Genomic DNA, 14,730 nt, shown 5'->3' with positions numbered 1-14,730 from the left:
CTGTTGTAGGATGACCTTGCCCAAACACCACATGAACTCTCTACCTCATTGAATTCTCCTAGAAAAGGCCTTAAAATAGTGTATTACCTTATTATATGTTCTTCAACACCACCTTAATTATCTTCCATGTCTAACACTAAAAGGTATTCTATAGAAATTAATACTTGTGATCCGTAATTAGTCATAATAACTGCTCTAAGAAGTAGTAGATTCTGACAAAAACCATGTGTTTTATATTTTCGTAAAAAATAAGCAAATAGTATTAAAAATAATTAACATAAGTGAACGCACAATTAAGCACTCAAAACTCCTTCCAAAACAACAGGTCAATCACACATGTCTAACTTGTAGCTAAGGGTAATGATGAAGAAAACTAAGTGTGGGCTGAGGTTACCTTGTCTTTTACGGTCTTTTGCCAACTGGAACACAAGATGCAGACATGCCCCTCAAAAGATACTGCTGGTCAGAAGAACCTGAACTCAAATGCACATGGCACAAGAGTATACGAAGTCTGAGAAATATGAACAACTACTCCGAAAAGAACAGTGATTTCCTCACACCCTGACATTTCATAGACTAGTTCGAGAACTGTCTGATCAACTTCTGTTTAGCTAGCAGAGCTGATTTTTCACAGCCTATGGCAATGCAGCTGAATCCAGTCATAAGAAATACTTAGAATTTAATTGCTACAAATGGATATTCTCCTTTCCAAAAACTATCGTTTCAGAACAATGAATCAATTATTTCTGCAAAAACCTACATAGGCACAGTTTTACACGGCTCAAGCAACGCAGTGTTCTGAGTCTGGTTTATACAGATGATAGTATGGAAAAAATCACTACCCGAACATCACAAAAGTAGGCTCATACACAGTGCACTGGAACAGGGAAAATTATGTTTAACGTAACGGTGTTAAAATAACCATAGCGTAGAAATTGTGGGGAGCTAAAAAAGGGCAGTTAAGATCCATCACTTTGTAACAAAATATAAACTACCATTTAACTTTAAGGTTATTTTTTGACATTTAGTACTCATTTCAGAAAATGAGTTTACTGCTATGGGAAGATACCAGTTATATTTGCAAAGTCAAGATGAACTTGGTGACATCCCTAGTTAAGGAAACTCAAACCTGCATTAATTTCTGATACATTTGGTGAGAAATTTCATTTGTCCAAGCCTAGAGAAAATAAGAAAATCTGCTGGGCACAAGCCATCAGAGATTGTTAATTAATTACATTAGGATGCCCAATATAAACATAACTTTTAGATAGGAAATTGAACACGATTTACTACATATTTACATGCTTTAATCTTACTCCATAATAACAAAATGGTCTCTAATTACCTTTCTACAGAACAGTGGTGCTCATGACATTACCTTCCGCTACCTTGTAAAGTATTGGGCATGTCATCTGGAGATGCTTAATTGGCAGAATTAGTGCCTGAGATAACTTAAATCCAGTTTTTCCTCATTCACATAGCTGCAGGGGGAATGATTTCTTAATAGCCTGAGATTTGCTCAAGTCTGTAACCTGGAAAAAAACCCTAACCTCTGTAATTAGGACTAATATTGACAAATACAAAACGAAAGCCACATCCATCAGGTAGACCATATCAAGCTGTGTCATGCTAAAAAGTGACGAAAGAAAGCATCCCCTACCTCCAGTCTGCGGGTTGACTGGCCTTAAACCTGGGCTTGGCATGACAGCTCCTCTTACAGGATTCTGAGCTGGTGGTGTAGGAAGAGTGGTATAGACCACCTGATGGTTAGCAGGGGTTCTTGGTATAGGAAGTTTTGCAGGAGTTTGAGTCACTGGCCGATGAGTTGTTACATTCACTGTTGTCGGAGCTAGAAAAAGACAGAGAGGCCACAACCTAGAATGGAATTCCGTGACATTAAGCTGATATGCCTATTCCAGAGTACATATCTCCTTTGGAAAACTGACTCATCTGAGCCATGCAAAATAAAAACTGGCCCTGTGAAATTCTATCTGCTTTTGATAATGCAAGAAAAGAGAAAACAGCCTAAACAGTAATTTTCACCTGAAATAATATTGCCAAAATATATACAAATTCCAAACAGAAAACATAAACATAATACCCCCTGCAAAAAAAAGAAAAAAGGTCCTGAATGTAAGCACAGCTGTGGAGAATATAAAACCCACCACCAGAGAGTCTGTAGAACAGATCAGTCATAGATAATGCCAATGCTAACTAATCTTCAACAATCATCTACAAAAGAAGAGAGTAAAATAAAGGAAAAAAAAAAGAGGATCTGTGTTTCTTTATGTTAGAAAGAAAAGGGGGGGGGGGGGGGGGGGGAATCACACCGCAGACAAAATAACGTTTAACTAGGGATGGAACTTCAGTGTCAGCCTTGCCATTCACTCTGCCAAAACGATTAATTGCTAAGTGCAGGTGGACAGAGCTAAGAGTGATGTTGCTAATGTTTTTTCCTTATTACTTAAACAATGCAACTGCTACAGGTGTCTCCTCCTTCACTTTTACAAACAACAATATATTTAATATTTCCATGACCATCCTTAGCAGGATTTCTTTCTCTCCATGGAATTAATTTGATCCTGAATTCTTTCCAAACCAACTGAACTATCTTTCCCTTTCACATAATCAGTTAAAAAAAAAAAAAAAAAACAGTTATAGGAAACTGACTGTAATGAAAGACTAAAAAGTGACTCAAACATTCTGAATATTCACCTGAAAAGATTAGCACAATGTAGACCACACAAGAGTCTAGTTTAAGGAAAAAAGCAGTCGCTGCATTTGCGTAATAAAGTAAAATGAGGTTACCTGTAGGTACTACATGTATGGTGGTCTGGGAAGGTCCACTTGTTGGCACACCTGTCTGCTGCACAGGGTTTGTCTGCAATGGCTGTGAAGGCTGTGGAGGCTGCGAAGGCTGCGAAGGCTGCAAGGGTCGAGCCAAGGGCTGGGTGGATATGCTCAATCCTGTAACTGGTGTCTGGTTCTGTTTCTTGCCATCTGCTTTAAAACAAAATAAAGTTATAAACTATAGCAAACAGAAATGAGAATATCACAGAGTTTTAAAATCTTCCCCCACCATCATTCACAGATTAGCAAAGAATATTTCCTAGCATGACATTTCTTTGATCTTTTCATTCTGCAAACAGAACTGTAGAAAATGCGTTAAATTCCCCTCACTTTCATCATCTCAATCTTTTCCCCCCCATGCTCAATAATGTTTCATTCTATCATCATGAAGTCTGCGTATTTCAGCATAATTTGGAAACCTGAATTTAATGGAACGCTATGCCAAAGTCTTTAAAAGTTTCTATTAAAAGAAGAATAGCCTAAAACCTTAAAAAGGTCTAAACACTGCTGTACTCAATTTGTTTCAAAAAAGTGATAGAACTCCCTAAATAAATCTTGTCTACCTTTGATGCTTACATCCTTTTGTTATTTGCTGACAATGTTAGTCAGCCCTATTGGTTGCTGTTTTGAATTTTCATGCTATTTTCTTAAAACAGGGGAATCGCTTTATTATTTATAGAAAACTTCAAACAGAGAACTTAAGTTGTTTTCTCACATTGTCTCCCTCCTCAACATGACTTACTGACTTGTGAGAACTGACAAGCAGTGCCTGTATCTGTAGTTTCCTACAGCAGTATTTTTTCCTGCTGTAGTTCATTTGTGACAACATAAAATATTAATTTGAGTGCAAGTCTTTATGTAGTCAAGCCTGTGCACAAGTTGAATAAAGAAGAACTGAGAAGCTTTTGCCTGGTTATTTCAGCTAGGTTAGAGTAGTAGTGGGCAGAGAAGGCACCACCAAAAACTAAAAGAAACACAAAATAAAAGTAGGTTTTAAGGGCAACATAAACTAATCTGCAAAGCTGCAGACTATCAGTGAGAGTCTGGCTTCTGCTTTGCAGTGAAGAGACACACAGGAGCTAACACAGCCTGAAAGTACCCCACTAACCTTCCTCCTAATGAAAGGATGATTTTCTAAAACCTGACAACTAAGGGGAAAGAATCTCAGAATATCCCACAGGAGAAAATTGTAAGATACTGACTCAAGCCCCAGAAAAGAAACTGAGAAAGAACTGAGTTACTATACTGTAATGCAGCTACGACTCTGCCGTGGCTGCCAGCACTTCTACTTAGAGAAGCTTTCTTACAGTTGCAAAAGCACCCATGGTGTTGATCTTTTATGGTAATTGTGAGGTGACGACACACTTTATGCAATCAGGGAGGAAAAACTCTGAAAAATGTTACTTTTGATAGAAAAAGATTAGCTGAAATACATTACAATACTGTGACATGCTACTTTAAAACATACCATAAATCCATTTAGATCTGTTGGTGTCTTTTACAGAATATTAAAAGGACTGGGTAGCTTAACCTTACTTGACAGAGTTCCACAGTCCAAGTACAACCATCTTTTTTATCTTTTTGAGAACTAACCCTCAGAAGATATGACAGTGGTAATAACTTGATTCCCTATGCTATTCTGACACTCAGCTAAGCAATTCACTGAACCATCAAACTTCTGGCTGGAAAGGACCTCTGATGGCTGTGTAGTCCAACCTCTTGTTGAAGCTGGACTGTCACCAACATTAAATCAAATGATTTGCAGTTTCGTCCAGCTGAATCTTGAGAACATTCAAGAGTGGAGTTTGTAACATCCCTCCGTGCTGCGCTACCTTCCTGTGATTTCTTTCCCCTTCAAGCTCAACTTGAACCTCCTGAATGTGTAGTTCATGGCCACTGCCCCTTGATATATCATCTGGCACTGCTGAGAAGAGTTGTGCTCCATCATCTTTGTAACTAGCCTCCAAGTAGTTGTAGACTGCTATTACACTGTCTCTCAGTTTGCTCTTTGCCAAACACGCCATGGTCTGTCGATCTCTTCTCACAGGTCATGCACTCTAGGCCCCCACCATCCCGACAGCATCTATTGGGCCTTCTCCAGTGCTAACACAACTCTTCTGAACTCAAGTAAGGGGTAGCCAAAACTGGACACTGTATTTCAGGTGTAGTCCCACTAGTGTCAATGAAGGACGAATACTAACTTAAATTTAAATGAGAACACACTGTCGGCTCATACTCAATTCAGTGTCCACCATATATCCTCTGCTGATAAAAGAACCAGACTGTCAGCTATCTGAATTGCATAATGCTTCTCTAATACTTGTGTACCACATGAACTCCTTTTGGTGGAAACATTACATTTCTCCCTCACTAAAAGAAATGCTACCACACCTCAGTATGATTTTCTACATTTGTGTAATACAAATACAGAGCAAGTCAAAATATTAAGAAAGTATGTGTACAACTTGAACGCACTAGCTAGAGAGACAGCTACTGAGGTTTTCTAGAGGAATCAAACTTCTTGGTGGCTGGACTTCAGAACGCAGGGCAGAGGCATGCATTTAGAGACCACGCAGAATTAAAATTTTACCTCTAATACTAGAAATATCAATTTTTCAGTTAAGATGACTGTGCAATACATAGTCTTAAGTACAGACTCTTATTACTTCTCTGAAATAGTATAATTCTTCGCTAATCCAATGCTAATTATAATTAGACCTGCCCACAGTTATGCAAGACACATAAAAATGTATTCTTTTAAAAGATGAAGTGCATCCACACTGCCAAATGATCTAAGAGCACAACTATATTTACTCTAAACTCAGCATACCGTCCCAAAGCAAAGAACAGATCTGCATTTGGTATCTCAACTCTTGAGTTGCATAGACAGCAACAATGCTTAAATTAAGGGAAAGGTAAAAATCTTAAAGCCTGTTTTACAGTAAGTAAAATTCCTTTTATGTAATGCCTATCATAATTTTTTAATAACTGTCCTGTTTAACTGAAACACCAAGGAATAAAATACACTAAGGAGAAACAGAAGTTTATTCCTTTCTATCATTCAAGGGATGAAATAATACTTGTACAGCTCAATTATTCCTGCAGCTAGCCAAATGTTTTTCACCTACCTTGAGAAGAGCCATCATCCTCTTCATCCTGAGTAAGATCAATGACACCTCCTGAATCGCTTCCTGTGACCTTCCCGCTCTGAAAGACAAAACTCTTTCATTTTGCACAAGCAAATCCAGGGAACACAGGCGGTAAAGGGATACGAACTGAACATTGAGAAGGAGAGGTCTCAGAATCGATACACTTATTAGAAAGGAACTGATGAAATGAGGAGTAGGAAATTTCAGACAAATTTCCCAGGACTTGAAAAACAGGCAATAAACAAATGACTGTATTGCGGTATCAAATATTAAAGTATCTTTAGCTTTATAAGGAGTAAAAAAACCTGATGACCAGTAGCATATTGTTGTTTTACAGGTAAATAAATAACAATTTAGTGTTATAGAGTATCTTTCAGTTATGACTCTTAATATTTTAATCTGGTTGTAATCTGTGCTTTCCTGTATAGTAATATCACCTTTTGACAGAACAGTCACCAGGACAATATATTACTTATCTTGAGACAGCTCAGCCTATGTACCTGACTTCACAATAAGAAAAAGAGAAAGCTACACTGGAACCTGTAATGCTTGTAGAACATGTCATCAAAAGCCATCAGAAAACGCCAACTGTATCCAGCTTTTAAAAATAATTTCATTACTGTATTTTTATCCATTATCACAAATTTTAGCATTCTATAATTCTACATATGAATCCATTCATAACCATCTCTTTAGAGAGGATAAAGGTATCTTTTAAGCTATTGTGAAGGCTAAATGTTATATAAAAAAAACGAGAGCATCATCAAACAAGATTTATCTTCTGGATCAGTTGCTGTCCCTTGGCTTTTCAGACTGGAGCGACCACCAACTTTTTCCTTTAGATGACAGAAAAAATACTGGGGGAGGTCCTATATATTTCTATGATTTTAAATATACTTTCGAGAAAAAAATCTTGAATTATGTCAATTTCTAGTTCCTTAAACTTGCTGCAAAAAAGTTTTTTTTTGTGTGTTTTTTGTTTGTTTGTTTTTTTTTGTTTGTTTTTTTTTTTTTTTTTTTTAGAAGAGACGATCATTTATTGTTGGACTGAACTGCTACCAAAATCTCTGAACAAATAACATGGAAAAAAGTGTAAGAGTTATCAGCCCCACATGGCCTGTACAAATGTCAACATGATAAATCCTAGGAAGATTAGAGATTTTTCTGTGCAGTCTGATAAGGACAGATGCAAAAAGCCTAAGCATTGGGATTATCTGCTCTATGACCTTTCATTTGGGTAAAATTAAGACTTTAAGGAGGTCCTAAACACAATTCTCACACAGGCAAGGCTTTGAGGAAAAGAGGTATCGTATGATTACTAAATGCAAACAAAAGCTATGTCCAAATTATCGGTCACTGAATTTGGAGTGCCTGACATGACTGATCTCTTCATTATGCATTATTACAACCCATTTTCTTCTTGCCTTAAGTTCTGATGCTTTGCCTTAAGTTCTGATGCTGCTACTGATGAACTTCTGCTAATAACCTACGTGATACACAATTTGAATAAGAACTATCTAACTACTTCTGTTCACAGGTGATAGAAGAGACCTCTATAGGGACTCTATCTTTGCTATACATAGAGAAACACCTGTCAGGTTTATTAACCATGGAGTTCTTCTGTTGGGTGATTTCTATTTCAAAGACTTTCCAACTTCAGTTTTCTTAGTATGATGAGCTGATTTACCCACTTAAAGCTTAAGAGAAAAGGCATATTCAATATAATCAATGATTACTCGATTAGCATAAAGTCAAGAGGAATTTCATTAAAACTTGATAATATTCCCAGTAAATTATGTGTATTTTGAACTATGATGCTCTCTGCCAGAAGAAAACAGATTGAAAAATGGAGGGGGAGATTTGTAAGGAACTGGAGAAAAAACTAAAACAGCTATTCATTTCTCCCCACTATAAAATACATTATTCTGAAGTAATTTCCTTTCAATTCTTCCTCTGCAAGGAAATCTAAATCCTTAGAAAAATACTCTGTATGAGAGCTAAATGTTTTGAAGCCCTACTTAACTGTGCCAGTCAAGAAAGTTTGTTGAATTTCTAAGTCAGCAAATGTCATTGAATGCATTTTTTATTTTGGCGTGTCTGGATGGCCAAAATCTTGAATTACTTAAACAGGCAACTACTAAATGATAAATCCAATTAGCTGACAAGGTCTCATACATGCACTTCTCAGGAGGAAAGATCTTCTTGTAGTTAGCCACACTATTCAAAGTTTTCTACTGAACAATCCTGGTAGCAATCTCCTCAACAGGAACTATCCATAAGTAGTTAAGTTCTTTCCACAACCCACACTACAAGTTGCAGATCTGCAGGGCAGTGTTTTGAGTGGTGCTCTGTGGTACATCCCCTAGTCCTGGTTCCATGTTACACACTCCAGCTACTCCAAGAAGATGCTGTACTCCACACATAGCAGACCCTGAAGTCCTGACTCCGCAGCCTCCCCAACTAGACTCCCCTAGTTCACCAACCATGCATCTCCCTTGAATAAAATTTGGGGATACAGGAAAATTTCAAGGAAACTTGAAATGCTGAAAATGCTGCATATTGTGTTTCCTATCTATAGGGGTACGGTGTAGGAGCATTGTCACTTACCACCTGAATGGTTAAGACCTACAAATGGAACCATTTGGAATCATCCCTGCCGAAAGCAAGTAATAAATGGTTTTCAGAAAATCCTGTGCCCAACCAGTCAAGAAAATAAAAACACCCCTTTTGAGTATCATGACTATTTTACTCAGAAATTCTCTCAGGGAAGTTTTGTTGCTACAAGGACTTACAAAAACTCCAGTTTACAGCAGAGCTATGTTTGAGGAAAGGCTACAGACAAACAACCGCTACTGCTTATGTAAACAGAAGGGGATGGGATTCTGAAGAGGAGACTGCCATGTCACGCATCAGAAGAGGCGATTCAGACAAGTTGCTCTGAGTAAAATCAGAAACCAGCTTAAGAAGGCTTGCAGCCCTGATGAAGGCAAAGGGAAGTCTGACATGGGACTTTCAGTCATGTATGAACAACCTTCACATTTATGTCAAAAATTGAAATAAGAGAACAAGTCTTTCAGTGCCTAATATTAGATTTCAGCAAGCATCTGGGCAGAAACTGCTAACACAGAAAAGCAAAATCAAGGCATTCTGGTCTGCTATCAGTTTTCAGCTTTCTTCAAACACAGGAAGCCAAGAACCTGAACCTGCTTCAGCTGATCTCTGCAGAAGAGCAAGATGATGCAATCGTAGCACCTGTTCATCAGTACAGTCACACTAGTGAAATAATTAAAACCATTTAATGAGAACCCAAAGCATACGCCTGGTGCTTTATACCAGGCACATACTGCCTAGTAAGTCTGAATAACAGATGATTCAGTCACCTTCGAATATCAAATAAGCTGAAACAGAAATAGAACAACCACAGTAATATGAAGTGATCTCTATTTAAAGATCACAGTTACAAAGAACTCAAAGCAAACAAAACCACAACCCTGAGAACCACCATTTCATCATTTGTCAGAAACAGAGCACCAGTCTCCAAAAGAGACCAGAAGTGGCACTTAAATTCAACATAAGGACATGGAGCTTTTGGAGCGAGTCAAGAGGAGGGCCATGAAGATGATCAGAGGGCTGGAGCACTTCTCCTATGAAGACAGGCTGAGAGAGTTAGGGCTGTTCAGCCTGGAGAAGAGAAGGCTCTGGGGAGACCTTATAGCAGCCTTCCAATACCTGAAGGGGGCCTACAGGAAAGCGAGAGAGAGGCTTTTTACAAGGGCATGTAGGGACAGGACAAGGGGGAACGTTTTAACCTGAAAGAGGGTAGATTTAGATGAGATATTAGGAAGAAATTCTTTACTGTGAGGATGGTGAGACACTGGAACAGGTTGCCCAGAGAAGCTGTGGATGCCCCCTCCCTGGCAGTGTTTAAGGCCAGGTTGGATGGGGTGTTGAGCAACCTGGTCTAGTGAAAGTGTCCCTGCCTCTGGCAGGGGGGTTGGAACTAGATGATCTTTAAGGTCCCTTCCAACTGAAACCATCCCATGATTCTATGATTCTATGTTTACAACAACATCTGGATAGTTTCTAGTAATCAAACAGAAAAAAGTTTAGAATGAGATTTAAAACGAATGTAACTGCCAAACTCCATTTTCCATCCTTCTTAATAGCTCACGTATGTTAATGTATATGCCTTTAAACTCCAAGTAAGTGGAAATCCTCCAAAGTACTGTCATTCACACTGCCATTTTGGACCTGTTTTATCCATAGCTGATGAGGTGACTTTGTACAACCTGGAAGCAGTAACATAATGAGCTGAACCATCCAGTTAATCACAACTGTATCTGAGTTCCCTTAGTTTAAATCTTTCTCTGCTTTCACATAGCATCCAGCAGTGTAACAATTTAAACACAAAACAATGCAATGAAAAAATTAAATTAAACATGAAACAAAAAATGAAACCTAATAAATCCTACTCTAAAACGTCACAATTTTAAAGACAAACATGAAAAAAATTTTTACGAAGAAAGCAAGAAAGAGGCAAGACTATATTTTCCTGACTTCCCAATCTTAATACAGTCACATCTTTATTCTTCATCTGGTTGGTGAACTTCCATTTGCAATTAAGGTATTTTGCATAAAAACGTGTCCTGTAACGGAACATTTCATACTTAAGTCTAATGTAGATCCAGCCTAAGAAGATGCATACAATTTCAAGTTGAAAGGCAAAACACTAGGTGAAACAGGGGAAGAGGACTGCAAGATATGATTAAGAGCAGAAACAAAGGAGAAAAAAGGAACCAGGAGGAGGAAAAAAGGCAGCAGGGGAAAATAGAATTACAAGCCAAGCAGCAGCTGAGCATGCACCACTCCAAATACAGAAGTACGGTGTGAGTGCATTGTAATACTACTCCGCTATTCTCATACAGTGTTGTGTGTTTTTCCTGAAACAGCCAGCCAAGGAGAAGGCACTTCACATTTACAATCTTGATCTGGTTTTGAAAAGTGTTTTCTTTAAAGAAAATCTTGTCAAATTGCAGGCCCTTTGCCCCAGCTTCTCCAGTTTGCAAAGTCATGTCTACACATACCGCATTTACCAATATACGACTATCCCTGGACTCTGTTTGCATGCCAAATGCCGCAGGCAAGCATCTGACTTGGCAAGTGTGAAGGAAAAGTATTTTAATGCCAAGCACATAACTTGTGAAAGCAGCAACTGAAAGACCCTAAAACAGTGGCAAAACCAAAAGAGTAAATCCTCATCCCTTTCAAATACCTGAGTGAAATCTGTTAAGTCCTGAAACAGAAGCTGTCATGACCTCTAAACACCACTTAATTAGTTAAGCGTAAACTGCTTTACAGTGCACATGGAAGATAAAATAATGAAAAGTATGTATCAAATGAGCACAAATATTCAATTTGTTCATTTTTCTCACTTAAATTATTAGAAATTGGTATTTCTAAGTGTTCTACTAGCTGCAAAACTTTTGCTGAAAAGTGATGTATAGTACGGATTCTTCTGAGTAACATTTTCAGATTTTTTATCATGAAAACTACTAGAAACAGACTTTGTTTTAATTTCTTACATAAAATGTCTATTCATATTACAGTAATTACACTTCAATTCAGGATTTTCTACAAAGGATTGGTAAAAGTGACCTATACTCAGAATTTCATGCATTTTCTACTGCATATACTATGACAACATAACATCTGCTTTCTTCCAATCCCAACCACAAAAGTCTTTTCAACAATTAAAGAAAGTACTTGAGAAATAGATGTACTGACAAAACCCCATATATTTATGAGGAGAAGTGCTAGGAAAAAGCAGCAATAATACAATTTTCCTTGAGGAAAAAAGAGAACTATACAGTGACTTTCTAGAACCAATGCCATATATATGTTACAGAAATTTAAAAAAGAAGTATAATAGGAAAAAAGAGTCCTTAGAGGTAATAAAAATCCTGGAATTTGTTAAAAATGCCTAAATACAGTGATCAGGGTCACCTGAATCTGAAGTCACAATTAAGATTTGCAATAAAAGCAATATAAATGCTTTATAATTAAGAACTTACTTTCTTCTTTTGGAAGACTGTCATTATATCCCATATGTCATTGACTGCAATATCTAGTAATTAACCTACACACTAGTCAACAGTAAATTAATAAAGGGAAATCAGAAAGGAATCAGCCTCGCAATAAAACGAAGGGCTGTCTCTGGTGTTGAAGTGATTCTGAAGCAGTTTCCTCAGCTGCCTCTGGAAAAGCAGGGACATAGAGACAGGCTACTGTCTTATGTCCTACGCTCTGTTTTTCCACATGCTGAGACCATTTCACACTGTTGTACAACACACTGTAGTGGGAGAAAGAATATCCCCTTAGCTTTGCTATCCAGCAGCTTTTTCAGATCAGCACTGCTGCAAATTAGGTTGATTCATCATTTGTAATTTTGAAAAGAAAGAGAAAGAAAAAAAGAGGCAGGAGGGCAGGGGAGAAAAAAGATATGCCAATTCCATGAGGAAAACAAATACAAGGAAGGACACTGAATTCAAAGGCCAAAGCACATATGGTAGATATGATGTTGAGAAAAGAAGGTATCTTCCACCGTAACTACAACTGCGAAATTTAACACAGAAAGTAGTTAGAACATCACAGCATATATATGTCAATGGCAAAGTACTGAAGAAAACTGGGAGAGAAATCTCTAAAACTCAAATTGAATAGAAAATGTTACCTGTTACATTATTTTATATAACCGCACACACCCACACACGCCAACATGCACATGTATTGCACCACATAAAAAACAAAAGGTAAATGTTGGTATTTTGAAGAAAGTTCTGAATATGCACTTCTCAATTCATACATGATATATGTTATTTAAAAAAAGGTTTTGGTATTATATAACGCCACAGTTCTGTTCATCACATAGCAATAACAAAGCTACTCATTGTAATGCCACCTGCTTTTCATAAAGGAACATTTCAGTATGTAAAGTGAAAAATTAAGGGAAAAAAAGTGCAACAACAAAAAAATACAGTGCTAAATAAAAATTAATTCCAGGGTAGTAAAGATCAAAATTCTGAAGATTATGTGTGGCACACTGACGCAGCGCAGACAATTTTATTATTAACAGTTTCTACAATAATAAAACAGAAAAAATTCTAGAGGGTTGTAAAGCATCACACCACCACAATCATATATGACGCACCAAGGCGTTATATAATAGCAAAATCAATCTTAAATTATGGGGAGCGATGTTAAAAATACATTCTGGGAATGAGGTGTGTGTAGGGAGGGTGGTGATACTGTGTTTGTATGCACAATTATAAGGCCCATATTACTTTTTTAGTCATCCATATACAAAACTACAGATTTCAAGCACAGTCTAGCCAGCTGTGGAAATTTTTTAAATACATTTTTGAGCATATTTCAGTCACTAACTGCTTCAATGTCAGACTTATCACTCCTTAACAGTTATTCTTTCCAAGTCCCACAAAATTGAAGTAATTATTCCAGCCTTGCAAAGCCATCATGAAAACTTATTTGACCAGGTACCAAATGTATTTGTCATATCTTACCAAGATAAAAATGAAAATGATAATGCAATAAAGTCGTCAGTTTACTGAGATCACAGTTTGGCCAAACAAAATTTTACAGGGCCGCAATGCATGTTTTGATAGTTTGTGGTTGCATACTTGTATAATACTCAAACACTGTTAACAGACATTTTACGTATTGCATTTACAAGATTGCTGTGTTCCCCTTACCCTTAATCAGTACTGTGCAACATTTCCTACAGTACAAGAACAATGCAAGCATGGAAAAAATTAATAACCAGTCTTAGTAACCCCTATGTATTATATACCCTCTCATTTCTTTGGTGCAAAGAGTAGACCTTGGCTCTGCCTCCCCTATTAATAAGAATCATAAATCTAGAAAGCTATCTGAGAGACTGGTTGCCAGAAATGCTGTTTTTAGGCACTAGCAATCATAATTCCAACTAAAAGCCATAAAGGAACACTTGACACAATGCTTAAAGTATTTTTTTACTTCTGTGATTTTGTTTTTCCTTAATCAAACAGTTAAAAGGGTATATAATAAACACACACATACATGCATGTGCACACACACGTCTCTTTACTGGTTCTTACTCTTTTAAGGTGAAATATCTACCTTGTTTCCCCAAAGCCTACTGACAATTTCCCAACAGTTTTTTGTGGGATGGCCATCTTGGATGATGGCAGATCATCTTATTAATCAGTAAATATATTTTATTTATAGTACTTTTTAGATCAGTTTAATGCAGCTTTTAAAAGCTATTATCCATGTTTGGTGTAATGACATCATCATCACTTAGATTGTTTTAACATTCCTCTCAATTTTTTGGCCCAAAATGACAAATTGGAACCTACAAAACACAAGTATATTTACTTATTGAAAACTGCTCTCAGTAACTGTGGGTGGTTTAGGTAACACGGTCTCAGGGAAAGACAAATCACTTTAAAAAATGAATTAAAAAAAAATCTGAAAAATTCCCAACAGGACGTCATGTAGCTGAACTGGGTGGCTGTTGTAAGGAACAAAATTCAAGTGAATCCATTCTTGTATGACTTTTACACTGTCCTCCTGCTAACATCTTTATAATTTAGATTTCTAATTAGCCTCAGGTAAAAGTTCCACCTCACAGATGAGAGCTACTTGCAACTTAAACAGCACAAATGTAACCCTAGGG

At 37.2% G+C, this 14,730-nt stretch overlaps 1 protein-coding gene across 2 annotated transcripts in view; it reads right to left on the bottom strand.

The window, feature by feature from the left end:
• ATF7IP (activating transcription factor 7 interacting protein) overlaps nt 1–14,730 on the bottom strand; it is a 130,166-nt gene that overhangs the window by 16,792 nt on the left and 98,644 nt on the right. The window contains exons 11-13 of one of the 2 annotated variants that reach the window (XM_068400346.1): nt 5,979–6,057; nt 2,809–3,003; nt 1,661–1,849 (exon numbers count right to left, since the gene is read on the bottom strand). In XM_068400346.1, coding sequence (XP_068256447.1) covers nt 1,661–1,849; nt 2,809–3,003; nt 5,979–6,057 — 463 coding nt within the window. The remainder of the gene's footprint in view (nt 1–1,660; nt 1,850–2,808; nt 3,004–5,978; nt 6,058–14,730) is intronic. The other variant, XM_068400347.1, reaches the window with a different exon arrangement.

This window comes from Nyctibius grandis, chromosome 5, assembly GCF_013368605.1.
Source record: "Nyctibius grandis isolate bNycGra1 chromosome 5, bNycGra1.pri, whole genome shotgun sequence".
Classification (NCBI taxonomy): domain Eukaryota; kingdom Metazoa; phylum Chordata; class Aves; order Nyctibiiformes; family Nyctibiidae; genus Nyctibius; species Nyctibius grandis.
This window is presented reverse-complemented; position numbering and strand designations above follow the sequence as displayed.